This window comes from Lupinus angustifolius, unplaced genomic scaffold (assembly GCF_001865875.1).
Source record: "Lupinus angustifolius cultivar Tanjil unplaced genomic scaffold, LupAngTanjil_v1.0 Scaffold_17_20, whole genome shotgun sequence".
NCBI classification, from domain to species: domain Eukaryota; kingdom Viridiplantae; phylum Streptophyta; class Magnoliopsida; order Fabales; family Fabaceae; genus Lupinus; species Lupinus angustifolius.
In genome coordinates, this window is record NW_017718997.1 from 30,626 (window position 1) to 57,387 (window position 26,762).

At 35.0% G+C, this 26,762-nt stretch overlaps 2 protein-coding genes and 4 long non-coding RNA genes across 11 annotated transcripts; 2 read left to right on the top strand and 4 right to left on the bottom strand.

Moving 5' to 3' along the window:
* The first annotated feature begins 1,062 nt into the window (after nucleotides 1–1,062).
* LOC109338056 lies at nucleotides 1,063–6,976 on the top strand. Of its 3 annotated transcripts, none has more exons than XR_002106505.1 (2): nucleotides 1,063–1,600; nucleotides 6,885–6,976. It is a non-coding gene; the product is annotated as an uncharacterized LOC109338056 (long non-coding RNA). The 3 variants fall into 3 exon arrangements; XR_002106506.1 differs by lacking the exon at nucleotides 6,885–6,976 and adding an exon at nucleotides 2,097–2,392; XR_002106507.1 differs by lacking the exon at nucleotides 1,063–1,600 and adding an exon at nucleotides 3,154–3,235.
* Nucleotides 2,493–7,939, bottom strand: LOC109338054. Its single transcript, XR_002106502.1, has 3 exons — nucleotides 7,126–7,939; nucleotides 3,093–3,470; nucleotides 2,493–2,949 (listed from the first exon to the last, which is right to left on the bottom strand). It is a non-coding gene; the product is annotated as an uncharacterized LOC109338054 (long non-coding RNA).
* LOC109338058 lies at nucleotides 3,679–6,147 on the bottom strand. The gene is made up of 2 exons (XR_002106509.1): nucleotides 5,575–6,147; nucleotides 3,679–3,756 (listed from the first exon to the last, which is right to left on the bottom strand). It is a non-coding gene; the product is annotated as an uncharacterized LOC109338058 (long non-coding RNA).
* Nucleotides 4,900–6,824, top strand: LOC109338059. Its single transcript, XR_002106510.1, has 3 exons — nucleotides 4,900–4,911; nucleotides 5,335–5,342; nucleotides 6,734–6,824. It is a non-coding gene; the product is annotated as an uncharacterized LOC109338059 (long non-coding RNA).
* Nucleotides 7,940–11,432: 3,493 nt separating the features above from the next.
* Nucleotides 11,433–15,117, bottom strand: LOC109338052. Of its 4 annotated transcripts, none has more exons than XM_019575189.1 (7): nucleotides 14,649–15,108; nucleotides 13,068–13,288; nucleotides 12,788–12,964; nucleotides 12,549–12,666; nucleotides 12,485–12,501; nucleotides 11,920–12,196; nucleotides 11,433–11,757 (listed from the first exon to the last, which is right to left on the bottom strand). In XM_019575189.1, exons 1-7 carry the CDS (start codon nucleotides 15,001–15,003, stop codon nucleotides 11,525–11,527), a joined length of 1,398 nt encoding a protein of 465 aa, XP_019430734.1. In that variant the 5' UTR covers nucleotides 15,004–15,108; the 3' UTR covers nucleotides 11,433–11,524. The 4 variants fall into 4 exon arrangements, with proteins under 4 accessions (XP_019430734.1, XP_019430736.1, XP_019430735.1 ...); XM_019575191.1 differs by lacking the exon at nucleotides 12,485–12,501 and adding an exon at nucleotides 13,381–13,488 and having other exon boundaries at nucleotides 12,511–12,666; nucleotides 14,649–14,761; XM_019575190.1 differs by lacking the exon at nucleotides 12,485–12,501 and having other exon boundaries at nucleotides 11,903–12,196; nucleotides 12,511–12,666; nucleotides 14,649–15,117.
* Nucleotides 15,118–16,782: 1,665 nt separating this feature from the next.
* LOC109338053 (30S ribosomal protein S9, chloroplastic) lies at nucleotides 16,783–19,281 on the bottom strand. The gene is made up of 2 exons (XM_019575192.1): nucleotides 18,876–19,281; nucleotides 16,783–17,347 (listed from the first exon to the last, which is right to left on the bottom strand). The coding sequence occupies exons 1-2, from the start codon at nucleotides 19,209–19,211 to the stop codon at nucleotides 17,060–17,062; spliced, it is 624 nt and encodes a 207-aa protein (XP_019430737.1). The 5' UTR covers nucleotides 19,212–19,281; the 3' UTR covers nucleotides 16,783–17,059.
* Nucleotides 19,282–26,762: the final 7,481 nt, after the last annotated feature.

The following is a 26,762-nucleotide window of genomic DNA, read 5'->3' on the forward strand; positions in this document are numbered from 1 at the left end:
ATCATTACTGAGCCAACTTAGCCAAGAAATCTTCAGAATTTTGGGAAAATTGCTTAATATCCAATCTTCAACCCCCAATCTCTAACAAACTGTGAGGAAATACCATCCAATTATAGGAAGAAAAAAGTAAGATATCACAGTTTTAGCAAACATTATAAGAACCAACACAGCCCAAAGCAAGTTCTCATTCCTCCCTAGAGATCACAGAGTAGATAAAAAAAACCAACCAAACCTGACCAAACTTGACCAGCCATACAATTCTAGATGCAATAACAATAAAAACTCCAGCACATCATTATTGCATATATCTTTACGGTCTCACCACATAGACCTACAAGGTCAAATGGAGAACACTTTTCAAAGAATTGACATAAGGTGTTAAACAAGAACAACTCATGCAACAAATAAGCAGTGACTTGATAAGAAAGAAATTACACGCCAAACCATGCACATGCAAGTTCACATTTTGTTGAATAGGAGGTGCAAACTGCCTGCAGATTAGGTGCAACACTCCTATCTACTGAATTCTCCAAACTAAATTCACAAATCACAACAATATGTTACAAGGGCCTAATGCGTCTGAAGTACAACAACTCCTCGAAAGTCCCGCGTTAAAAATCATATGCTTCCTACCTAATAAATAGACGCAGAGGAACAAGCATAGCCACAGACATCCAAATCCAGAACACGCATAAAGGAAAAAAGTTCATATAACTGTAACAAAACCTAAGCAGATGTCCATCAATAACCCCAGCCACTGTTTCCACAGCCCAGCATGTAATCATTTTCCCTGTAAGGACAACGGAAAATCATGGAAAGCAAACAGAATCTGCATGAACTTACAAATGAAAGACAAATCCAACAGAGTTCAGAAACGAGGTACACAGATCACAAAGATTTGGAATATGGATTGGAAGATAATTAGAACGCTAACTGAGAAATGAAGGCCTTCACAATTCAATTCGGAGTCATAAAAAATAGAGGCAGAATTGAAAATTTAAACCATTATTGCTCCAGTAAAAAACTCGCCTTCCTTTAGATTTGCAATTCTAATCCATAGGGAGGGTGGAGCCACATGAGGCATGATGAGAGACCCCAATCTCTCACAAACTGTGAGGAACATAGGATCCAATTAGACGATAAAAATGTAAAGATCCAATTAGACGATAAAAATGTAAAGATCCAATTAGACGATAAAAATGTAAAGATCCAATTAGACGATAAAAATGTAAAGATCCAATTAGACGATAAAAATGTAAAGATCCAATTAGACGATAAAAATGTAAAGATCCAATTAGACGATAAAAATGTAAAGATCCAATTAGACGATAAAAATGTAAAGATCCAATTAGACGATAAAAATGTAAAGATCCAATTAACAAACATTATAAGAACCAACAGCCTAAACCAAGTTCTCATTCTTCCCTTGAGATTGCAGAGTAGATAAAAAAACCCAACCAAGCCTCTGACCAAAGCCATACGATTCTAGATGCAATAACAAAAAATACTCCAGCACATCATTATTGCATATATCTTTAGAGTCTCACCACATAGATCTACAAGGTCAGATGGAGCACACTTTTCAAAGAATTGACATAAGGTGTTAAACAAGAAACAAATGGAACAAATAAGCAGTGACTTGATAAGAAAGAAATTACACGGCAAACCATGCAGATTCACATTCGGTTGAATAGAAGGTTCAATCTGCCTGCAGATTAGGTGCAAGAATCCCATTAAGAATAGGAAAAACTTAATGATCATATAAAAAATTGGAAAGAAAACAAGCAGAGTTCTCCAAACCAAAGACGTAGATTATCCAAACAAAGACCATAAGAGATTGAAACAAACACTTCATATACACACATAGACAGAGAAGAACAAGAAGATCCGTATCGTAAGTAACAAACCTAGGTCAAAACAGAACAACAAAACAAATGAAAATTTCAAGAGTTTTTTGAGAGGATAAAATTCATGTCACCGAATTATGCAGTTGTCTTCAATAACTGCATTAGGCGAAATAGTTAGCTGGCACCAACTGCAAAACGAACAGCTACATGATTGAATCTGAAGCCATCACAAGCGATAAAAGAATCAAGAAAGAAAAACTCATCAATAAAATTTAGTTACTGGTCCTGAACCCCTTAGCCACTCTAATTCACAAATAAAAAATTACAAAGCCTCCCCTGTTGTTCCATGTCAAAATCCACTGTTGTTCCAGTTTTACCAACTTGTTGATGGATTTCAGCCACAAGACAAGGGCATTTGAACTCTATTTTAAATCTACAAACGGTAGAATCAAAGTTCATGAAAAAAACAAAAAGGTATTCCAAGGATATTCCACAAATATTCTCAATGTTCACAACTAGAATAAAAATTTGAACCTGATATAGTAAAGAAAATCTCTTCATAATAAAGATACTTGTGTCACTGCAAGCCTTTTACGACGATAAAGGGAGGAAAAGATTATAGATAAGAAGAAAAACTGAACATAACATAGAAGAATTCTCCAAACCAAATACACAAATGACCGCAACAAAATGACAAGGGCCTAAAGCGTCTGAAGTACAAAAACGCCTCATAAGAAAAACTCCTGTGTTGTAAAAATCGTGTGTCCTACATAATACATAGACACAAAGGAACAAGCATAGCAACATACATCCATATCCAGAACATGCATGAAAGAATAAAACTCATATAAGTGTAACAAAATATATGTCGATGTCCATCAATTACCCCCAGCCACTGTTTCCATGGTCTCCAGCATGCAATCATTTTATCTGTAAATGAAATATGGATTATATTGTGGGAGACAATTAGATGGCTAAATGAGACAAGACATAAAAAATTAAAAAATTAAACCATCATTACTGAGCCAACTTAGCCAAGAAATCTTCAGAATTTTGGGAAAATTGCTTAATATCCAATCTTCAACCCCCAATCTCTAACAAACTGTGAGGAAATACCATCCAATTATAGGAAGAAAAAAGTAAGATATCACAGTTTTAGCAAACATTATAAGAACCAACACAGCCCAAAGCAAGTTCTCATTCCTCCCTAGAGATCACAGAGTAGATAAAAAAAACCAACCAAACCTGACCAAACTTGACCAGCCATACAATTCTAGATGCAATAACAATAAAAACTCCAGCACATCATTATTGCATATATCTTTACGGTCTCACCACATAGACCTACAAGGTCAAATGGAGAACACTTTTCAAAGAATTGACATAAGGTGTTAAACAAGAACAACTCATGCAACAAATAAGCAGTGACTTGATAAGAAAGAAATTACACGCCAAACCATGCACATGCAAGTTCACATTTTGTTGAATAGAAGGTTCAATCTGCCTGCAGATTAGGTGCAAGAATCCTATTAAGGAGAGGAAAAACTAAAAGAACATAAAAAAGTTGGAATGAAAACCAGCAGAATTCTCCAAACCAAAGATGTAGATCATCCCAACAAAGACCTGTCCGTATATACACAACATAGACGGAGAAGAACAAGAAGGTCCGTATCATAAGTAACAAAGCCTAGGTCAGAACAGAATGACCAATGACCTCCCCAACCACAGCTTCCATAACCTCATTGATTATTCTCTCTGTCAAGGAGAAATCGTGGAAAACGCAGAGAATCCGAATACATTCATAAAAGAAAGATAAATTCAAAACTTATTGAAGAGGTCAAAATCCATGTCACCGAATTATGCAGTGGTCTTCAATATCACGTTAGGTGAAATAATTAGAAGGCACCAACTGCAAAAAGAGCAGCGACACAATTTAATCTATAGCCATCACAAGCTATAAAAGAATTGAGAAAGAAAAAACTCATCGATGAGATTAGGTTACTGGTCCTGAACCCTTAGCCGCTCTAATTCTCAAATAAAAAATTGCACAGCTCTCCCTGTTCTTCTATGTCAAAACTCCAGAGTGCCGTAAACGAAGAAGCACAAGTACTCAACTCGTAAATCTTCACAATTAAATGAAAAGCAATACTACATTAGTTTACGCAAATGGAAGAATCTTCGAAAAGCATCAATCTCTTAGCAATCTTCAATTCATCAAATTTTGAGATCAACCAGCAATCGAAGAATCATACAAATCAGCAAAGCAAACCAAACCTATATAACAGCAGAAATTGATAACAGTGGCAAACTCCCGTGTTCTAAAAACCATATGAGTTCCTACCAAATACACAGACACAGAGGAACTAGAATAACCACAGACATCCAGATCCAGAACATGCATAAAGGAATAGAAAAGAATAAAATCCATACAACTGTAACAAAACCTAAGCTGATGTCCACCAATACCCCCAGCAACTGTTTCTACAGCCCAGCATGTAATTATTTTCCCTGTAAGGGCATGGGAAAATCAGGGAAAGCAAACGGAGTTTGTATGAATATCCAATGAAAGACAAATCCCACAGTTCAGAATCTAGGTACACAGATCATCAAGAATTGGAATATGACGTGGAAGATAATAAGAAGGCTGAATGAGAAATGGAGACCTTCACAATTCAACTCGGAGTCATAAAAAATAGAGGTAAAATTGAAATTTTAAACCATTATTGCTCCAAAAAACTCAAGAGTCTCTGTCTTCATTTAGATTCACACTCGTAATCCAAAGAGAGGGTGGAGCCACGTGAAGCAGGATGAGAGACACCAATCTCTCACAAACTGTGAGGAACATACGATCCAATTAAATGATAAAAATGTAAAGATATCAAAGTTTATAAGAACCAACAGACCAACCAAGCTCCTACTCAAATCCTACAGGATGCAGCTTGAACAAGAGTTAGGCCAAAAATCCCAACCAAGCCTGACTGACCAAAGCCAACAAAAAAACCTGAGCACAGCATAATAGCATACTTGGTCAAGATGAGAACAGTTTTCAAAGAAACAACATAATGTGTTAAACAAGAAAAAACAACTCATGCAACAATTAAGCAAGAAACCCGCTGACTTGTTAAGAATCAGATCATTTAATGTGAACACTTCATATATCACCCTTAGAAGTTACACGCCAAGCCCTGTAGAAGCGGCTGATTCATGTTTGGTTGAATGAAAGGTTCAATCTGCCTGCAGATTAGGTGCCAGAATCACATTAAGGAGATGAAAAACTTATAGATCATATAAAAAGTTGTGAGGAAAACCATCAGAATTCTCCAAACCAAAGACGCAAATCATCCCAACAAAAACCTGTTCATAACACAGATAGAGAAGAACAAGAAGAAGGTCCATATTACAAGTAACAAAACCTTCCAAAACAGAACGTCGGTCAACAATCCCCAATTCCATAGCCTCATTTATTATCTTTCCTATAAAACCGAAGAAGAAATCGTGGAAACACAGAAACCAAATACATTCATGAACAACAGGACAAAATGAAAATTCCAAGAGTTTTTGAGAGGACAAAATTCATGTCACCAAATTATGCAGTTGTCTTCAATAACTGTGTTAGGCAAAATATTTAGGAGGCACCAACTGCAAAAAGAACAGCTACATGATTGGATCTGTAGCCATCACAAGCCATCAAAAAATCAAGAAAAACTCTTTAATGAAATTTATTTACTGGTCCTGAACCCTTAGCCACTCTAATTCACAAATAAAAAATTACAAAAACTACCACGTTGTTCCATGTCCAAAGTCCACTGCTATTAACGAAGAAAAACAAGTAGACAATTCATAAATCTTCATAGTTAACAGCTATATTCAACGAATTAATCAAAATCAGAGTTTTACCAACTTACTGATGGATTTCAGCCACGAGACGAAGGCATTTGAACTCTATTGTAAATCTACAAAACTCAACAATATGGAAAACCACTACAGAATCAAAGTTTATGAAAACCAACCTATTTTCTAAAGAAAAAACAAAAAGGTATTCCAAGGACCATTTACAATATTTTCAATGTCTACAACTAGAATAAAAAATTGAACCTGATACAGAAAAGAAAATGTCTTCATAAACTGTACGTGTACTTAATTTAATGCACTCTGTGGAAAAAAGTACCCCAGGTAGCACCCTTGGAAGTATTTATGACGCAGACCAGGCATGAGATGATGGTTCTCTTCAGTTCAATTAAAATTTCAATCTGTCTACAGGTTAATACACGTAGTTGTGTAATAACAAGAGGAAGACAAGAAGAAAAAATGAACATAGCATAGAAGAATTCTCCAAACCAAATACACAAATGACCGCAACAAAGTGACAAGGGCATCTGAAGTATAAAAACTCCTCATGAGAGAAACTCCTGTCTTGTAAAAATCATGTCTCCTACCTACTACACAGAGGAACGAGCATAGCAACATACATCCAAATCCAGAACATGGATTAAAGAACAAAATTCATAAAACAGTAACAAAACCTAGGTCGATTCCCATCAACACCCCCAGCCACTGTTTCCATGGTCCAGCATGTAATCATTTTCTCTGTGAAGGAAATATGGATTATGGAGTGGGAGTAAATTAGATGGCTAACTTCGAGTCATAAAAAATAAAGGCTGAATTAAAAAAAATTAAACCATCACTACTAAGCCCCTTAGCGAAGAAATCTTCAAAATTTTGGAAAATTGCGTAAGATCCAATCTTCAACCTCCAATCTCTAACAAACTGTGAGGAACATATGATCCAATTAGAGGAGGAAAAATCGTAAAAGATATCGAAGTTAGGAAACACCACTTTAAGAACTCTCCAAACCAAAATCCAGATCTACAAAAAAGATCCAACAGCCCAAACCAATTTCCCATTCCTCCCTTGAGATCGCAGAGTAGATCAAAAAACCCAACCATGCCTGACCAAAGCCATACGATTCTAGATGCATATATCTGTACGTTCTCCCCACAGTGATCTACATGATCAAATGGAGAACGCTTTTCAAAGGTGTTAAACAAGAAAGAACAACTCATGCAACAAATAAGCAGTGACTTGATAAGAAAGCTATCACCCTTAGAAATTACACGCCAAACCCTGCAGATTCAGATTTGGCTGAATAGAAAGTTCAATCTGCCTGCAGATTAGGTTCAAAATCCCATTAAGAGGAACAACTTAAAGTTCATATAAAAAGTTGGAAAGAAAACCAGCAGAATTCTCCGAACCAAAGAAGCAGATCATGAACGAAGACCTCTCCGTAAGAGATTGAAACTCGAACGCTTTAGACACACACATAAACAGAGAAGAACAAGAAGATCCGTATCGTCAGTAACAAAACCTAAGTCAGAACAGAATGTCCATCAACAATCCCCAACCACAGCTTCCATAGCCTCATTGATTATCCTCCCTGTAAAACCGAAGGACAGATCGTGGAAAACGCAGAGAAAGCCAATATATTCATAAACGAAACATAAATTCGAAACTTATTGAAGAGATCAAAATCCATGTTACCGAATTATGCAGTGGTCTTCGATATCACGTTAGGTTAAATAATTAGAAGGCACGCAACTGCAAAAAGAACAGCCACGCGATTTAAATCTATAGCCATCACAAGCTATAAAAGAATGAAGAAAGAAAAAAACTCATCGATGAAATTAGGTTACTGGTCCAGAACCCTTAGCCACTCTAATTCTCAAATGAAAACCCGTCCTTCCATGGCGAAACTCAACTGCTATTAACGAAGAAACACAAGTAGTCACAACTCATAAATCTTCATGATCAAATGAAAAGCAATACAAAATTTACCATACGCAAACAGAAGAGTCTTATCAATCTCTTGCAATCTCTGATTCATCAAATTTCGAGATCAACCAGCAATCGAAGAATCGTACAAATCAGCAAACGAATTCTACACAATTATTGCAGAAATTGATAAAAACAGCGACAAACGCAGATTCAGAGATCATGAAATCGAAATCTTATCAATAATAAGAGAAGAGAAATAGGGAGATAACAAAAGAAACCGCTAATCAAAACTATTTCAGATCTAATTCTGAATGATGGAATTGGGTACCCTAAGGACTTTATATAGGGGGGAGGGGTGAGATAGACGGTTAAGAGAAGGCGGTGGGTGGAAATTCAACGGTTGAGATGCATTCAATATAGTCGTTGACGCGGTTTCTAAATTAGGATTAGACTCCGCGCAGCGCGCACGCCAACTAGGCAATTACCGATCTATCATAATATCACCTAAAAAAATTAAAGAAGTTATGAATGAATGATATAGGAGAATATCTATTGTACTGACTCTATGTATTGTTGCTTGTGATTGGTTGAAAAAATATATTTAAATTAAAAAATTTATAATTAATTATTTTTCTGATCAATCACAAGCAGTAACACATGGAATGACATATTGTTCTGGGATAGCAGATGTCCCCCAAAAGATATCCATATTATCATTCTCTTTCTAAAAAAAGACTATGTATTGTTGTTTGTGATTGGTTGAAAAAATATATTTAAATTAAAAAATTTATAATTAATTATTTTTCTGATCAATCACAAGCAGTAACACATGGAATGACATATTGTTCTGGGATAGCAGATGTCCCCCAAAAGATATCCATATTATCATTCTCTTTCTAAAAAAAGAATATTTTATCTTTTTGTATTAAAAACATGTTTTTAAGTACAAAAAATGTGGATTATAAAAATATAATGTAAATAAAAATATTTAGGATTTTCATTGGTGTAAATAAAAAGTATTTATCTCTTTCATTAGCCTAAATAATAGTATTTATCAATTTTATAAGTTTTTTATCATTAATATTATTGGTGTCACACTCCGTATATGTCAAGTCACACTTTATTTAAAAATGCAATATATAAACTCAATAAAAAATAGAAGATAAAAATTATTATAAGGTTGTTAGATATTTTTGATATGTTATTGTGTGTTATTCTTGGGTTGAGAAAGAGAGAAGATAAAAGTCATAGAAAGTGTGGAAGAGTAATGATAAATTGATGAAAAAATGAAAGATTATGTGGAAGTTTTTATTAGTTAGTAATGAGAAATGTTAAAAAAGATAAAAATAGAATATAAAAACTATGTCATGCAACATAGTAAGTAAATATATTATTTAATTAGATAAAAACTTGAATTGAACTGCTTTGATGATAAAATATGATATTAATAACATTAATTAAAATTTTATTTTTGTGATATTTGTTAAGAATTTATATTCTTGATGAGATGAAAAATAATTTTTTTACACCAAACGAAACATTATAGAAGAATTACATATCATAAAAACTAAAAATAAAAGTTAGTATTAACTAATAGACTAAAATAAATTTATTTTAATAATTATTATAGATATAACTGATTATTGTTAATGTCACAGTTGAATATAATAAGTTACATCTGTTTTTCTAGTATGTACAACAACAAAGTTATATTTTATTTGGATTGCATGAAAATAAATATTTTTTACACTTACAATAAGTTACACGTGAAAACAATTTATGTAAATTACATTTGTTAGATAATTAATTTGGGAGGGGTAAAATGTGATTGATTTCAAAATAATTTGAAGTTTTGTTTGAAATAAACCTGAAACTATATTCAGCTTCATCATTTTCTTTTTACCAGATTCATGTATTTTATTATCTATGTCCACTTATCTAAAAGCAAGTGTTTTGTTAAAAAAGTGATTTATCTAACATATATTTTTATCAAACATGCTCGTAAGTGAGAAACACTTGTATTGAGGAGATAGACACAACTAATAAATAGGCTATTTTCCCCAAAACAACTAAACCTTAATGCATAAGCAACCCTGAACTCCATTGTTGCTTCCTATTTTCCTGTTATAAGTCAACCCCACCCGTAAAGCTAAGGTTTAACTTTGTATATATTTCTTGTTTTTGGATGTGGATGAAGTTGTTGATGAGTTTAACATGCTATTGCAATAGAATGTCCCTTAATCATATTATAAAAAAATCAAGGAGATAAGTGTTGAAAATATGAGTGTATGATAGGTGGCGGGTTAATTTATAAAACTTTGAAGAGTTTCATGAATAAGATAAAATATGAGTGTATGATATATGGGTTGCAAGATGTAGATGCTCAAAGAAAGGCTCTTTCCATCATGCAACTCTAAAACCAATTAATTAAAGTAAACATTCAGGTACAATTAAAGCCTGTGTTGTGTCCACAAGAATTATCCAGTAAAATTATGGACATAGTGTAAATTTTATAAAAATTACGGAGTAATGTATTTTCTGAAAACTCGTAACTCTCATTTACGACTTTATAAAAACTCGTGACTCGTATGTACAACTTTACAGGAACTCGTGACTCGTATGTACAACTTTACAGGAACTCGTGGATTACGAGTTCCATTTTTTTCTCTCTCCTCAAGTGTGGTGGTGGAGGAGAACCTAAAATTTCAATTTGTTCAATATTGGTATGTCACATCAAAGTTAAACATATGATATATTAGGTAATATAGTCCCACTTTTTATGTCTCATTATATCCTAATCTAACTAAAAGTTGACACATACTTAAAAATAAAAATTATAAAATCAAAAAATATTTTTTTTATGTTATTTGATTGGTTTGGGACATGAAAACATGATTTTTTTTAGCACAGGTTATCTCGTTCCGCAAGAAATTTAAGAATGGACATGTGAATCATGAATGAGTACCACTAGACTTGAGGAGAGAGAAAAAAAATGGAACTCGTGCATGTGAGCCACGAGTTCCTACAAAGTCGTGCATGAGAGTCACAAGTTCCTATAAAGTCGTGGATGAGAGTCACGATTTCCTTAAAAAATACGGGAGCACATCTAATGTCCCACAATTTGTGTCAGTTCATATACCATGAGCTTGTGATTGGTCAGAAAAATATATTTAAGTTAAAATTTAATTATTAAGTATTTTTCTGACCAATTATAAGCACATGGCATATTAAGTGGCACAAAATATAGGATAGTAGATGTGTACCCAAAAATACACTACTTCTATAATTTTTATAAAAGTTACACTATTTCCATAATTTTAATTTTAAGGTCAACCCATACCGAGTAAATTTTCCTTCTTAAGTTATATTCTGGTGGCAATGCAACAATAAACCACCGAGTAGACAAAGCCTATGTTACATCATAAGTAGTTTGTAACTTTTCCTAGGCCGATTGCTTCATTGTATGTCCTAGCTTCAGCATTTTCCTATCCATAAGACCTTCAAATTTGGTAGAACACCTACCACTACAGTAATTGCTACATCAGACAAGGACACAAGACATGGACAACAAAACTCTCCCCACAATGACTAGACAAACTATAGCATTGGTGTTGTTATACAAGTTTATGTGTTGGGAAACAGCTCCAAAGCAAAATCTTTTTTGTTTGTGAACTTGCTATCCGAAAAGCAAGATCATTTCCGATATCGCCTAATCATTTCTGATATCGCCTAATCAAAGAGCTCGCCATAAATAGTAAATACAGATTATAACCGCGCCCGATCTGAGAGAAGGGGGGAGGGTTAGAAAAAGAATTCATAAACTAAATTGGATTGGCTAATGAAAGTAATGAAATAAGGAATGAATTAGGTGCATGGGCCTTCAAGTATCAACCAATTTAACAAAATCAGCCCTGCAAAGGTTTGGCCTTGCGAATGTGTCCCATGCTGTTGACAAGATCCTTCCGGGTGCAGACAGGGAACATATTGATGTTTTTGAATGCTTCCAGCCGCCACAAGACGTATGGGAAGCTGAGCTGATCCCTAGAAGTGAACCGAACGACCTCATTAAACCAGACACACATCAATCGATTAGTTAGAGGTGTATGCTTCCTCACGATGACAGAGGCTTCACATAGAGCTGCACAGAACAAGTTTTGATTGAGCATTTCACAAAGCTTTTATTAGTAACAGAAGATGACAGCAAAATCTTAAATGAAATGGAACAGTTATCTTTCTCTCTACAAAAAATAATAATTTTAAAATTACTGTTACCTAATATGAACATGCATTTTAGGCATACCTTTCTTTCCATCAAATCTCTTGTTTTCAGGAAACCCATCTTTTCTATACTGGTTAATTTGCACTTTAACTTCCTCCGGCTTAGCTTTGTTTTTCCTGACAACAGCCTTAGACTCATCATAGACACTACCGCGAGCTCCATGTTCTGATATGGCAAGTACAGCATTCGGACGCCAAAGTACTGCTTCCAACACACCCAGTGGATCCCTCCTAAATTGGGACTTGGAATCTACCCAGATAGAGTATTTTGCTTGAGGAAATAGGCGATGACTTAACATCTGAAAGATATATCAGTGCAAGCATGGTTGAAAAGGGAGCAGACAAAGGGAAGTTTTTATCATAAGAAAATATCCCAAAAATGAGTACAGAATAATAGATCATTTAGGCACATATCTTATCCATCCTAGACAAACAATGCATGTTTCAATGTGGACAATCCATGGAGTTAATGAAGACAACAACCATTTGGTACATGGATGGGACAGGGAACCAAGTGCTGCCACATGTTCATTATGCACTTCAAAGATTATCAGGAAATAACATATGGCATACAGAAAGAACATATGGGGGGACCACTTCAAAGATGTAATACCTTAGGAATTTTACCATTCAACCTTTGATCAGAAAAAGGAAGATCCCGAACGACAACAACTCGCCATTTCCCAATAAATCCATTTTCTCCAACTCTGCGCTCCACTAATTCCTGCGCTTTTAGAGTGATTTCATCCCAGAATGCTACATAGCAAACCTGCATACCACTAAATAGATTTCGCAAATAAGTTTAGTGACTTCTAAGCTACATTGGTGATAAAATGAAATTCTTATACTACCAGGCTACATTAATAATAAACTCTTACTACTTAAATAACCTTGTTTAGTGATGCTTCTGACATTCCAATGGGTTGATAGAGATCGTCCCCACCACCAAATGCACAAGTAGATACCACAACTTTGCAAGCTTGCATGTAACTTTTGTCTTCATCAGATATTTTAAACCCTCCATTTACACTGTAGAACCCACAATGTACCGTCGTAGTTTCTTTCACCTATGAAGTAGCTAGAAAAGTGAATCAAACAGAATCCAGGTACGTTGAGAGTTATTATCCTAGATCAGTCAGTAAAAAATACCAGTGAGAAAATCCTTACTACCTCAAAACTTTTATCTCTCTCCTCAAATGTTTGGTTTCCAGTAAATAAATTAAATCGTGTGCCTTCTGTACGCAACTGAGATAAGGCAGCATTCCCTCCTAGAAAAGATGTATCACTTTCTGATGTTACGTATAAAAGTTTATCAATAGGGCTACTAGATCCTTCTTCCGCAGGAATATCCAGCTGCTCAAGCTTTTCAGGAGGTAGGAGCTTCAAGCAACCTGACAGGATTAAATCAAATACCAATGGGTCACCAAGAGAAATTCTTGTATTTGACAGTAAATCAGTAATCTATTCAATCTAATAAAAACACATGTAAACTGCTTGATTGAATTTTCTTTTCTCTTAGGTATTGTGTTCATGTGGTGTCTCAGGCAGCTAGTCCGCATCTTCACTAATTGATCTCCCTGGTCCTAGCAGCCTGACAACAAGAAATTGGCAAAGTAGAATTCAAACATGCACTCATCCCGCATCACATGCTCGTCAACCACTATACCAACACCTTCAATTATGCTGCTTAATTGGATTACATTAGAAGTACTATTTAATAAATTTAAAAAATGCAACCTGTGTGTTTGGCATCAAGTTGGGAGACACCAAATCTGGTTTGAAGGGTCCAAATTCAGTTTTGAATTTTGTTCAACATATTTGGCGTTCAGTTACCTATAACTGGGTCTGGTGCTCAAACCTTGGTTAAAGAAGTAAGAGATTTTCACTTTTGTAGCTTTGAATTTTAGCAATTACTCTACTGCTATGAACATAATATTGAATACTTAGTGTGTGCTTGGTTACATGTTTGGAGCATCAAGAATAATGTTTGAAGATGTAAATGCAGTTTTGACTCTGTGCCAACATGTTTGGAAATTTTATAGAATCATGTCACATTTGCAGGACTAGGAAGTGAGGAAATGTATCTTTTATGTTCGGTTGAAACGTTCACACTAAATTTTCCTACAAACTTAACTTTATAATAAAACATCAACCATGAATCACTTCACTTAAACTCAATTATAATAGAATAAAAAATCAAGTCTCTTCATACTCATGTTTTGCAAACACTCCCTCAAACACACACATTTCGTCATTTTGATTACCAGTATCCAAACTAAACTAATTCTACCAATACCACTTTTAACAATAATGCATTCAAACATGATTTAGTAGTTACAAACTCGCATAAATCAAAACTCTCTGAACAAGTTTAGAATTTCTCATCTTTCAAACACCATACTCATCTTAAAATGTTCAATAAGAAATAATAGACTATAAAAAAACATCATTCAACAACAACAACAACAACCAAGTAAGGTGTGATTAGAACTCTCTCTTTCTCCAATTGATCTACTCTCCTTACGGGGCTTCTACCAGTAGTCTCCTCCACACATGTTCAAACCACCTAAGGTGCGATTTGAACTATGTCTTACTCTAGGAAAGACTAGCCTCCAATTGATCTACTCTCCTCACAGGGTTTCTAACAGTCTCTTCCACACATGTCCAAACACCGAAGACGCGGTCGGCAATTCTAACACCTCATTCATGAACAAAAACTAAAATTGAAACAATTGGAGTGGGAGTACTTACGTTCTCTAACACCAGCAACAACATGAGTAGTGGGATCAAGGCGATTCAAGTTACCGTGTACCTCTTCATTACCCAACGAGTGTCTAGATTCACGCGTGATTGTTTCCGAATTGACTTGCTTCAAATTAGGATTAGGTTTTCGACTAATTGCGGAGACCTCGAATATGAGTAAACATGCAGCAGGAATAATGATGAGTAGCATCCAGTATTTGAATAGAAAATTTCTGAGAAATCGTTTGTGGCTGAGTTTCTTGCGCTTTCGTCTCGCACGGACACGCATCTTTCCAAGTTCGTCGGGTTCATCGTCGGAGACGGAGATCGATACGCTCTTGTTGTTGTGGTGGTCGTGGAACATTGGTGATGGAGTAGAAGTGAGAATTGAAATTGCGACGAATATGATTATGCTGACAAAAACTGTATTGTGATTTAGTTTTTGCACTTATGCGAGATGGGGTTTTTTATGGGGTTTTTTTTTTGGACTTGGGTTATAGAAGGTGTTTTTTATTTCAAAACCAAAGGTTTGAGTTTTTTAATCTAATTTTTTTAAGGGAACTAAACTGAGGTGCTATTGCTAATTAATTTGAGTTTAATTTGTATTTCCAAATTTTTTTATAGCTTACTAGTGTGTACAGGCACTTCGTGCCTGCCGGCGAATATTGTGTGATATTATAAATTCAATTTTTATGTATTTCATTTTTGTAAATTAAAATGTATTTGTTGTGGTCGGTGTACTTTATATTATATTTTTTGTGTTTATGATAATGTTTAATTTAAGGTAAGATATGTGGTTAATTAATGTATTGGTGGTAGTTGTTTAGGATTATATAGTTTTTTTTTAAATTAAATAATGTTAAGGGCAATATAGGAAATGGAAATTACACCATGAGGGAATTTATTTCAAGTTTTGCTTTTATATATAGTATATATAGTATAGATATAGATATACAATTTATTGTGTATTAATGAGATATTGGTCTAATGATACTAAATCTCTTGGTATTATATTAGAACAAATAAAAAAAGTTGTTCATAACTTACTAAACACCCTTACTAATATCAAAAAAGACAGTCTCAAGTGTGACTTTGCAATATTTAATGTCAAACATTTTTTAATAATGTGGCAATGCTTGGTTGGTTGACATCTTAGTCTTTATGAATCAGACATCATAATGTTTGTGCATCAAATCCACAAAATATAAAATGTAAGACTTTATTATAGTTAAGTAAGGTAGATAGCCAGAGGTCAATGATCCATTTCTAAATCAACACTTGTTTTAGTCCATATCCTACTTTCACATGCAAATCATGTTATGTTTTCATCCAAATTTTAATATTTCAAGTAGATTTTGACTCCTTAGTACTGAGTAAAAGTAAAAAGATCATATCGTATATTTCTAAAGTTTAGGATTTAAATAACACAGTGACCTATATTTATTTTATTTTATTTCTCCATGAAGTGAACATTGTCTATGTCTAAATAATCTTAGTTTAATAGTTACATCATTGTAATAGGACTTTTAATTCTTTGGTTAAGGATGTACTAAGCAAAATGAGAGGCACTTGGCATGGGAAATAAATTGTTACAATTAAGTATTTTATTCCTATCTGTGTACACCCATGTCGGACTCATGGTATAGTAGTAAGGATATACATTGAGATTCAGTGATGTAGCACATTACAAGTCATCTCAGAAAACTAATATATCACTGTTTCACAGTCAAGAAACATTCACGTCTAATTCATTTCATCAGTGACTTTAATCCATGATATTACAAAAGGTAAATTTAGTCCTTGGCTCATGCATTTTATTTGTTTCAACTCTAAGAAAATTTCACCAAAATATCAATAGATTAAATCACTCAGTGCATCCATGCACAGTGTACAGGTGCATTGAAGAAGGGCATCTTTCAATACCACAAATTTAGAACTAGATAAGAAACCTGCCATATAGTAACTTATAAGTTGTAAGTGTGTGATTTGGTTCGGGTGAAGATAGCATAAAGTTTATACCTATCAATTAGAGTTGTCTAAGGCTTGGGTTCAATGATCTATAATCTCCCTACAAATTCTCCTTCAGGTCTGTTTTTTTGTCCCAACCTTAGAATGAAGAGAGCTTTCCCTCACAGTAAACTAGTACTTTCCAAAAAATAATACAATATCATACCTACAATTCTATGATCATTGTGAGTTGATACATATCACCATATCGAGAAAAGAAGGAATGGAGATGCAAAGAGCAAGAGTTTGTATACAAAAAAGCCTGCAGAACTTTTTTCAATACACACCTTCACATTTTTAAAAGGAAACCTGCAACTACAAATTACTACAATTGCAGTTTCAAATGTGACAAATTCAAGATACACGAGGGGGAAAGAAGAAGACAGACCATACATATAAAATCCCACCCGACCTCAACGTTTGGAATACTGAGGAGCTTTACGAGCTTTCTTGAGACCAACTTTCTTCCTCTCAACCACTCTAGAATCTCTTGTCAGAAGCCCTTCTTGTCTCAAAGGTTTTCTATGATCTTCACTTACCTTCAGTAGGGCACGAGCAATGCCAAGGGTGATTGCCTGAGCCTGACCAGAGAGGCCACCACCTTCGGCTTTGACAAAAACATCATAACTATTTTCATATCCCAGAGTTATTAAGGGGACCTTAATGTATTGAAGCCACAATGGGTTTCCCTGAAGATATTCCTGTACGATATTAAAACAATTCAGACAAAAGAAAATTAAATGGAGATGACAATTAAAAAACCGCGAGGAACAAAAATAGAGATTTAAAGAGTATATATCCATAAAAGTAATTCCTAAAAGAGGGCACAACTGTAATAAAGGCCATTAACCGTTATCTGATTCCGATTCAATCATGTTTCTCATCGAATCCTGAATCCAAGATGAGATCAACAGAAATGTCTTCACGTGTTCATGAATAGTGAAAAGGATAGAATGATTGAACAAGAAGTTTTAATTACTCAAATTAGTCATGGCAATTCATTTCTAATATAAAGAAAACAAATCTAATTCCAGAAACAGTAATACATAGCACTTACACCGCATCCTTATACTTATTATTCTCCATAAGGATAAAGGAAGAACTTGGTCAAGGTCAAACATCAAGGAGATGTTCAAACTAAACCGAGTTTGAGCCATCAATTCATATGAAACAATTCAAGGGGCCAAAAGTTGTGCTGTGAGGTGTGGACTGTGGAGTGAAAAACAGTACCACTCAACTTCTAACCATCCAACCTCTATGTTGTATCAAACAAACACAAAGCACTTTTCACTCATGGATAACGTTTAATCTAAGTCATCTATTCATACTCCCTACATACTAGTTTAAATCTTTGTTCATTTTAAAAAGAATGTGAGTGGTTAATGGCAATGAAGCATGGCACTTCAAAATAATCACTATGTCAATGCCGGATATGTAACCGGCTCAGACATCTCATAGACACTTTCAGATACTCCGAACTTCATTGTACAACTTTATACATTTAGTTTATGGACTTTTTACTGATATAGATTGAAATGACACAATATTAAGGTACTTTTAGAATTTTATATTTAGGATACCCTACTAATTTAAGATTTGTGTTTTTATGTTAACCATCCATGCTTAGTGAAGTAGGTTAATAAGCATGCGATAGAGAATTAAGAGTGATAATTTCTCACCCTTCAATCCTTCATTCATAAATCATGTTTTTATATCTTCTATTCCCAAACATTGTGTTTCATTTTTATTGGTAAGAAGATAACTAATACTATTTAATTCTTGTTTTAGAGGATGAGCATGACACAATGGTAAGGTTGCCTAGCAACCCTGAGGTCACTCACAGCTTCAAAGTCCAAAAACAACTTCTCCGCTTACGAACTTAAGACTGCATATATACTAATATACTATCCTGATTACCTACTAAGTAGAACACTCATGCATTTGGCCGCCTTTTTATATTTAATTTTTGTTTTACTTTTCTGACTAAAGATATATTTAATTCTTGTTTTACTTTTTCTCATCGATTAAAATGCTTTGCACATGGCTACTAAACTATCTTGTGTCATCCTATCTCCACCTCAACCAAGCACACTAACAACCAGACAGTTTTCAATGAACAAAATAAGAGAACAAACAGACTAATTATATAAAACGAAAAAACTCGTATCTCAAAAATCACTTAATAATAAAACAAACTAAACCTATAATTGACATTGCGAGAGTAACTACCTTAGCATCACGATAATTGATGATGAATTTACCAGTCCCTTCTTGTAGAACAACCCGAGCAATAGCACTCTTTCTGCGACCAGTCCCTATGATAGTCTGAGCAGCAAATCCACCTGGAAGTCTCGTTTTCACGTATTTTCTGAGGTCAGCGGTTTCAGGTTCGGAGGGAGAAGCGAGTACTGTGGCGGTTACAGAGAGTGAAGGGAATCTGAAATTGGGAACGCGTGAGAGTGATTCGGTTCTAGGAAATGAAAGAGTGTTTGGTTTCTGAGAAATGTGGGAAGAGAAAGTGAGTGAAGAGAAGGAAGATGTGAGAGATGATAGGGATGTGGCCATTTTCGCAGCTTCGGTTTTCAGTGTGCCTTAGCCAGAGGAGAGGATAAAATGAATTAAGAGGTTTTTATTGTCAAGAAAAAGATGGGAAAAATCATAGAAAAAAAAAACAATTTCGTCTGAAATTAGTAAACTTTTTTATACCATCAAAGGTTTCTCTTCACTTTTATCGCAAGAAACTAATCTCTTTCGTGATGTTCGTGCTATCTCTTTTAACAAATGTATATCTCATAATCGAATCATTGACCTTGGAGATTCTGTAAAATTTTATACTACTAGATCAACGTCTTCTTGATAATAAACTTTTCTTTGATAGTATGAAATGTATTTCTTACCTTATAAACAAGGAACTAATCCTTCCAACAAGTGTCACATACAAGAATGAATTCTTGACTTTTTATTTTTATTTTTTTAGAGATCTATAAGACCTTATATCATTAGACTAACTTTTTTTGATATGAAACAAATAAATTGTGTCTTATAAAAAAATATCAAATGATATATTTGAATTTGAGAAGTTGTATATATACACGAAGGAATAGTATTAGAATTTAATATAATTGAGTTCAGTAAAGTAAAATGGGTTGAATAAAATAAAAAACAGTGTTAAAGAGTTTTAAGAGTGTCTAAATTGGAGTAAAAATATGAGTCTAGATTAAGGTTGTTTTTTGTTGTAATTTGTTTCCATAAGTTTTTTCTAACTGCTAAACTTCTTTGAGTAATAAATTTATTTTTTAGAAAGAAAAAACATATAGGACGAAGAAAAAAGTAAAAAAAGTAATTGCAAATGTAAATATTAAGGTAGATTGTCATTTTTTAGAACAGTCAACTAACTATAAAAGTCGTTTGGTAAATAACAATTGAAAGGATTTTATAGCTTTTAAAAATGAGTGGTAGCATTTGGAATCTTGTTTGCAACAAGATACATGAAGTAACATTTTTTTGGTACATCAGAAAAAGAAAAAAAAAACACAAACAAAAGCAAAAAAACTATAGCGGCGGAGTCATGTCCATTTGAAGAATGGGCAAAGCTCCTAAATGGAGAATCCCAAATATTTAGACCCACAAGGGACCCCATATAAAGTTTCGACATATAATCAGCCAATATATTTCCTTCTTTGTAGATGTGTTGAAAATTAACATCCTAATCTCTCTCGAGTAAACCACTAATATTATGCAGCACAGTAGCAATATTGTCCAAGTGAATCTGAACCTTCTCAATAATAATCTGGATAGCTTCAAGACAATCACTTTCCACAATAACATGTCGATAACCCAATTGCGAAGTCAACTCGAGACTAGGTTTAATGGCTAACAGCTCAGCTTGAATATGAGTACCATTTCCAAAATTACCATTGAATCCAGACAACCAAAGGTTGTCACATGATGCCGCCTCCTTTGATCAAGTGGTCATGAAGATTACAACTATCATCCACATTCAAATTGACTCTACTGCTCAAGACGACTCCAATAGACACTAGGAAAAACTGCAGTAGTCGAAATAGTATCAATGGTGCACCAGTCTCTGAAGTCATAGTGCACGTTTCGAGAGACAAAAGAGATATCACATACCATATTGTCGAACACAAAATGGTTCCGCCACCGCCAGGACCACCAGATACCCGCTAGGAATAAACACCCGTTAGGAAGTCTAGCATGAGTCGTCATCCAAGAAGTGAAGGATTGATTGTTCCAGAAAGTTTGGGCATTGAAGCCTAGACAATGCCAAAGAAGAACTGAGTCCCTGCAATCTATGAAAGCGTGAAGTAGATCTTCATTGGCAGTGTTACATCTCCCACACATAGGTGTGGCTGCCAAGTGTCTCTTAAAACGAAAATAATTAGTAGGTAAAGAATTATGAAACAAAGCCAAAGGAGAAACTTAACATTTTTAGGGACATGGATTCTCTAAATCCAATTCCAATGCCAAATGGAAGGGGTTTCAGCACCATTACTTTTGATCCACCAATAACCTGATTTCACCGTATAGCAACCAGAAGCATTACCAATTCAACACCAGCCACCAGAAGTGAGACGGTAGTTCGACACAGAGATGTTAAGAATGAAATCCTTCATATGAGAAGGAAAAAGAGTATAGACCAAGCTAAAATCCCAAGATAGATCTCTCCAAAGTTCATTAACCTGCAACTGAGTATCAGAAATATTAACAAATTCCACAGTGTAGCAAAGTTTACCTCGACCCGTCCAATTATCATACTAGAGAGAATGGTTACCATCACCAAGTTAAATTGAAGTCACTTCTCAGCTTAGAAGTAGCTTTCATAATACCCTTCCAGACCGGAGAGGTTGTCTACTTCGTAGGAGCAAAGAGGATACAATGATCCTATAGGTATTTATCTTTCAAGACCCTGCACCAAAGTTTGTTGCTCCCCTGTAATAAATTCCAACTCAACTTACCAAGGAGGAAAATGTTAGCTGAACGAGTGTCACAAATTCTAAGCCCACCATCTTTCTTATTCATAGTAAGAACGCCCAAATTCAGACTTCGCTTGTTAGCATCACCACTCCAAATAAAATTTCTAGTCATCCGATCAATATCAGCACAAATACTTTGAGGAAGCCACAGACTCTACATGATGTAGGTAGGAAGCGAGGAAATGACAGATTTGGCAAGGCAAATCCTACCCGCTTTGTTAAGCAGATTAGACTTCCAAGTACTCATACGACGTTGAATCTTCTCGATTAAAGGATTGAACACGTGTTTAGGGACCCTACCTTGGACTAGAGGAATTCCTAGATAATTGCGTAGGTTAGAAATGGGACGCACCCCACACGTGGCCATGAAAATACATTTCCTCCAATTCGAGACATTTTTAGAATATAAAAATTTCGACTTATCAATATTAACTTTCATACTTGAGGCCTTGAAGAACTCCTCGAGTGTAGAAAATACCATATTCACCTAGGTCTCAGAGACTTTGCGGAATAAGAGAACGCCATCTGCAAAAAGTATGTGGGAAATGGAAGGCCCACCTCTAGAGAGCTTCAGGGACTGACAAATACCCGAGTCCACCTTCTCCTGGATAAGAAGATAAAGTTTTTCTATACAAAGAACAAACAAGTAATGAGACATAGGATCACCTTGACGAAGAACTCTGGTTGGACGAAAAGGATCCAAGCGAGAGTCATTCCAAAGAAGGGACATGCTTCCCGATCTAACACACCACATGATTAAACTCACAATAATAGGTGGAAATTGAAAGTCATTTAAAGTTTGTTCTAAAAAATCCCAAACCAACCTATCATAAGTTTTTTTCCAAATCAACTTTGAAAGTCATAAGCCCATTCTTTTGCTTAGATTTATGAATGAAGTGCATGACTTCATGGGAAAGAATAACATTATCAAAAGATCTTCTACTAGGAATAAAACTATTATGAAGAGGGTCAATCAGGTTATCCAAGAATAGCCTATATCTATTTACAATCACCTTGGTTAACACTTTATACGCCACGTTACACAGACTGATAGGATGCAAATTTTTAAGGGAATTACGTGGGATAACTTTTGGAATAAGAACCACAAGGATTTCTTAAATTCATTGGTCCGTAAACCCACAACTGAAAGTGTCTTGCACCATCTTCCATATATCATTCCCCACAATCTGCCAATATTTTTTGAAAAAGAATGGTTGAAAGCCATCGGGACCAGGAGCTTTGAAGGATTTCATAGACATAACCACCTTGGTGACCACTTCCAAAGTAATAGGGCGATCATTTGATCAAAACTAGCAACAGGTAAAACCGGGTTGAACACTTTACAAAGATCAGGATTAACCTGGATGTCACCATAGAAAAGAGTCTAAAAATAGCGATTAGCCCTTACCTTAAGATTAATAGGATCAGTAGTCTGATTATCATTCTCAAGAAAGAGCCCATGAATTTTATTCCGTTTTCTCCTCACAATAGTCTGAGTATGAAAAAACTTTCTATTCCGATCTCCAAACTTAACTCATTGTTCTCTAGATTTTTGAAACCATATCAGCTCCTCTTGCATAAGAACAGTATTATAATTTCTCCTCAGCTGGGCCTCGAATCTAACAAGGTTTGGATCATCTGAATAGTCAAATTCTTGTTGCACCCTACGAATTCTAGCTTCAAGTCTTCGTTTCCTCCTGGAGATATTACCAAACACATTTTTGTTGAAAGACAAAGAATCTTCTCTAACTTTAGCAAACCCATCAACAACATCGTTCTCTGTAGAAGCCCAAGCACGATAAACCACATCTATAAAGTCAGCATGCGAAGACCAAGCGACCTGAAAATGGAAAGGTCTATTAGAAATAACATTCCACATACCACCACAACGAACCAAAATAGGGCAATGATCAGAGTGAAGTTTAGGAAGGTTTTCAACATAAGCTTCTGTAACTCTCTACACCATCTGCAATCAGAAAGTGTCTGGTCTAAGCACTTAGAAATGCTCCTGCCACTTTGCTCTCTACGAAACTAGGTATATCTGCTACCAATAACCCCAAGGTCCATTAAACCACAAATTTCCGAAGTCGTTGAAAATTTAGTCGTCCTTTGGATCATGAAGTTACTCTAACCATAAAAGGGAGGATAATCTCGTTGAAATCACCAAGAACAAGCCAAGGAAGACTAAACGAATTCTGCAACACCACCATGTGATCCCGAAGAGATTCTCGAGCACTATTCGAAAGACTGGAAAAAATAACAATGCAGACCCATTCACTACCCTTATTCTCAAATTTAATGGAGATAGCTTGAGGAAAAGTATCAATCACAGTAGTAGTCACAAGATACCCAAAAGCTCGAAGAACCCAAATACCGCTAGAGTGACCGGAGGCTTCAACAATTCCACATGCTTCAAAACCAAGCCCCATCCAGAAGCTTTCAACACGATTAAATTGACAATGAGTTTCCACAAGAATAACGATAATAGGGTTATATTTTTTGATCAATTCTCTTGCGTGGCGACAACCCTCTTTATTAATGGCTCCACGAACATTCCAAGAAATAATATTAAAATCCTAAAAACCAATCATTATAAAAATAAGATAAAGGTAAAAATAAAAACAATAAACATAGATATAAGGTGAAACACAAAGAAATTAATAATCCATGGATACTTCCTTGGTTAGAACAATTATTTTGCATATCCTCATCGTGGTGAGTTAAATTGGGAGAAGCCTAGAAAGAATTGGAGGACTCGTGCATAGTATCACCAAAATTTCCAGCACCAACCAAAGTGGTGTCCATGAGGGACACAACCACCTCACTAGACCCAACAACTATGTGGGCTTGGTCCAAACCATGAGTTTTCTACCGAAATGCAGTGTTAGGGGCTAGTCCATGAGAAATTAAATAGGAGGGACAATCAATGGATGTGTGAGCATTAAGTTGTGTTGATTTTCGGCGGAGTAATTAGCTACATAATCATTTGTGCAACCATTAATATTAGGACCCGTTTTAGACTTGGAATCATCAATCAGCAATGAATTATGCATTAAATCCTTAAGCCTTTTCCCAACTTGAGAGGCTTGGGCATTAATATCAGCCTTGGTAGCCATTGGGCCTCATTAATACCTATAAAGAAGTGTCCAGAATCACGTGCCTTTAATACCTTGTTCCCATACGAAGCTAAAGGGGTCTACGTTGGAAATTTCTTATGATTGGTGAAAAACCAATCCTAGAATCTTGAATTTCGTGATTGTCACGCACATATATGAATCAAAGGTGCAGTGTCACACCTGAATCCATATTACTAGATGTGCTCCTTTGATCTACGTTTCTGAAATAGGTTTTGTGGTATGATGATCTTCCTCAACCAAATCCCTGATTCCTCTTGGGACTTGCGTTTTCACTCTGATGGGGAGAGGAGAAAACTAAATTTGATTTGGTGTATTTGGGGACCATAACCTTCCTCATGTGTTAACTTATAGGGTTCCCATTATCCCATATGGGTTAACCTAATGGGTATCCACCCATTAAGCCCATATCCGTTATAAGCTTTTAGAAATCGAAGGGGTGTCACTCATTAGATCACTTATAATGTAACCCAAAAATAAATAGCTGATATCATTGTATCAAATATATGATGCTCACCTTAATTAGAAATTTATAATTTCTAACAATCTCCCACTTGAGCTTCATATCTTCATGATACAATTATATCACAGGTTTCATAGTTAATATATGAGATGGACCAGATTGTATTAAGGAGAAGTCTAAACGTAAATAGCATACGGATGCGTGCCTAAAGAACCTGTGATATAATTGTATCACGAAGATATGAAGCTCAAGTGGGAGATTGTGAGAAATTATAAATTTCTAATTAAGGTGAGCATCATATATTTGATACAATGATATCAACTATTTATTTTTGGGGTACATTATAAGTGATCTAATTACTGACACCCCTTAGATTTAAGGTTATAACGAATATGGGCTTAATGAGTGAATACCCATCAGGTTAACCCATAGGGGATAATGGGAACCCTATAAGTTAACGCATGAGGAAGGTTATGGTCCCCAATACACCAAATCAAAATTCAGTTTTCTCTTCTCCCCATCAAAGTGAAAACACAAGTCCCAAGAGGAATAAGGGATTTGGTTGAGGAATGCCATCATACCACAAAACCTCTTTCAGAAACGTAGATCAAAGGAGCACATCCAGGAACATGGATTCAGGTATGACACTGCACCCTTTGATTCATATATGTGCGTGAGAATCATGAAATTCAAGATCCTATTCACCAATCATAAAGAATTTCCAACAAGTGGTATCAGAGCGTTACAAATGAGAGATGGGAGAAAGAAACATATATAGATGGCATGCTTATGGTATAATAGATTCAGATTTTGAATTCACTGAATCATAAATATATATAAATATATTTGTATATATATTTCATATGAAGTTTGTTTTATGTTATGCTTTTCCGTAGCATTTTTTTTGCTTCAAATCATTATGTTTTTCTTTGCACTATTTTTTTAAATAGCTTGCACTGTTTTGATTTGGAATTATATTGTAGGATTAGATTTGATAATTATAAAAGATATCAAATGTGGAGGTTTTAATTCCAAGATCATTAATTATAATATCCAAAGCAAAACATAAAACATATAGACTCCCACTGAACTAAGGTACCCTAAGGAACAACACACATATGAGCAACATGCTCATGAAATACTTTAGGTATCAAACCCTTAGTCACGGGATCAACTATCATAAAATTTGTCCTTATATGTTCTATGGAAACTTGTCCATTTTGAACACTTTCTTTAACAACAAGAAACTTTATGTCAATGAATTTTGACTTTGTAGAACTCCTATTGTTGTTGGAGTAAAGAACCACGGACTTGTTGTCACAATAAATCCTCAATGGTCTTTCAATACCATCGATCACACGTAAGTCAGTGACAAAATTCCGCAACCATATGCCATGGTCCGATGTTTCAAAACAAGCCATGAACTCTGTAGCCATGGTTGAAGGAGCTATAAGCGTCTATTTCGCAGACTTCCAAGAGATAGCACCTCCAGCCAATACAAACACATATCCAATGGTGGAAT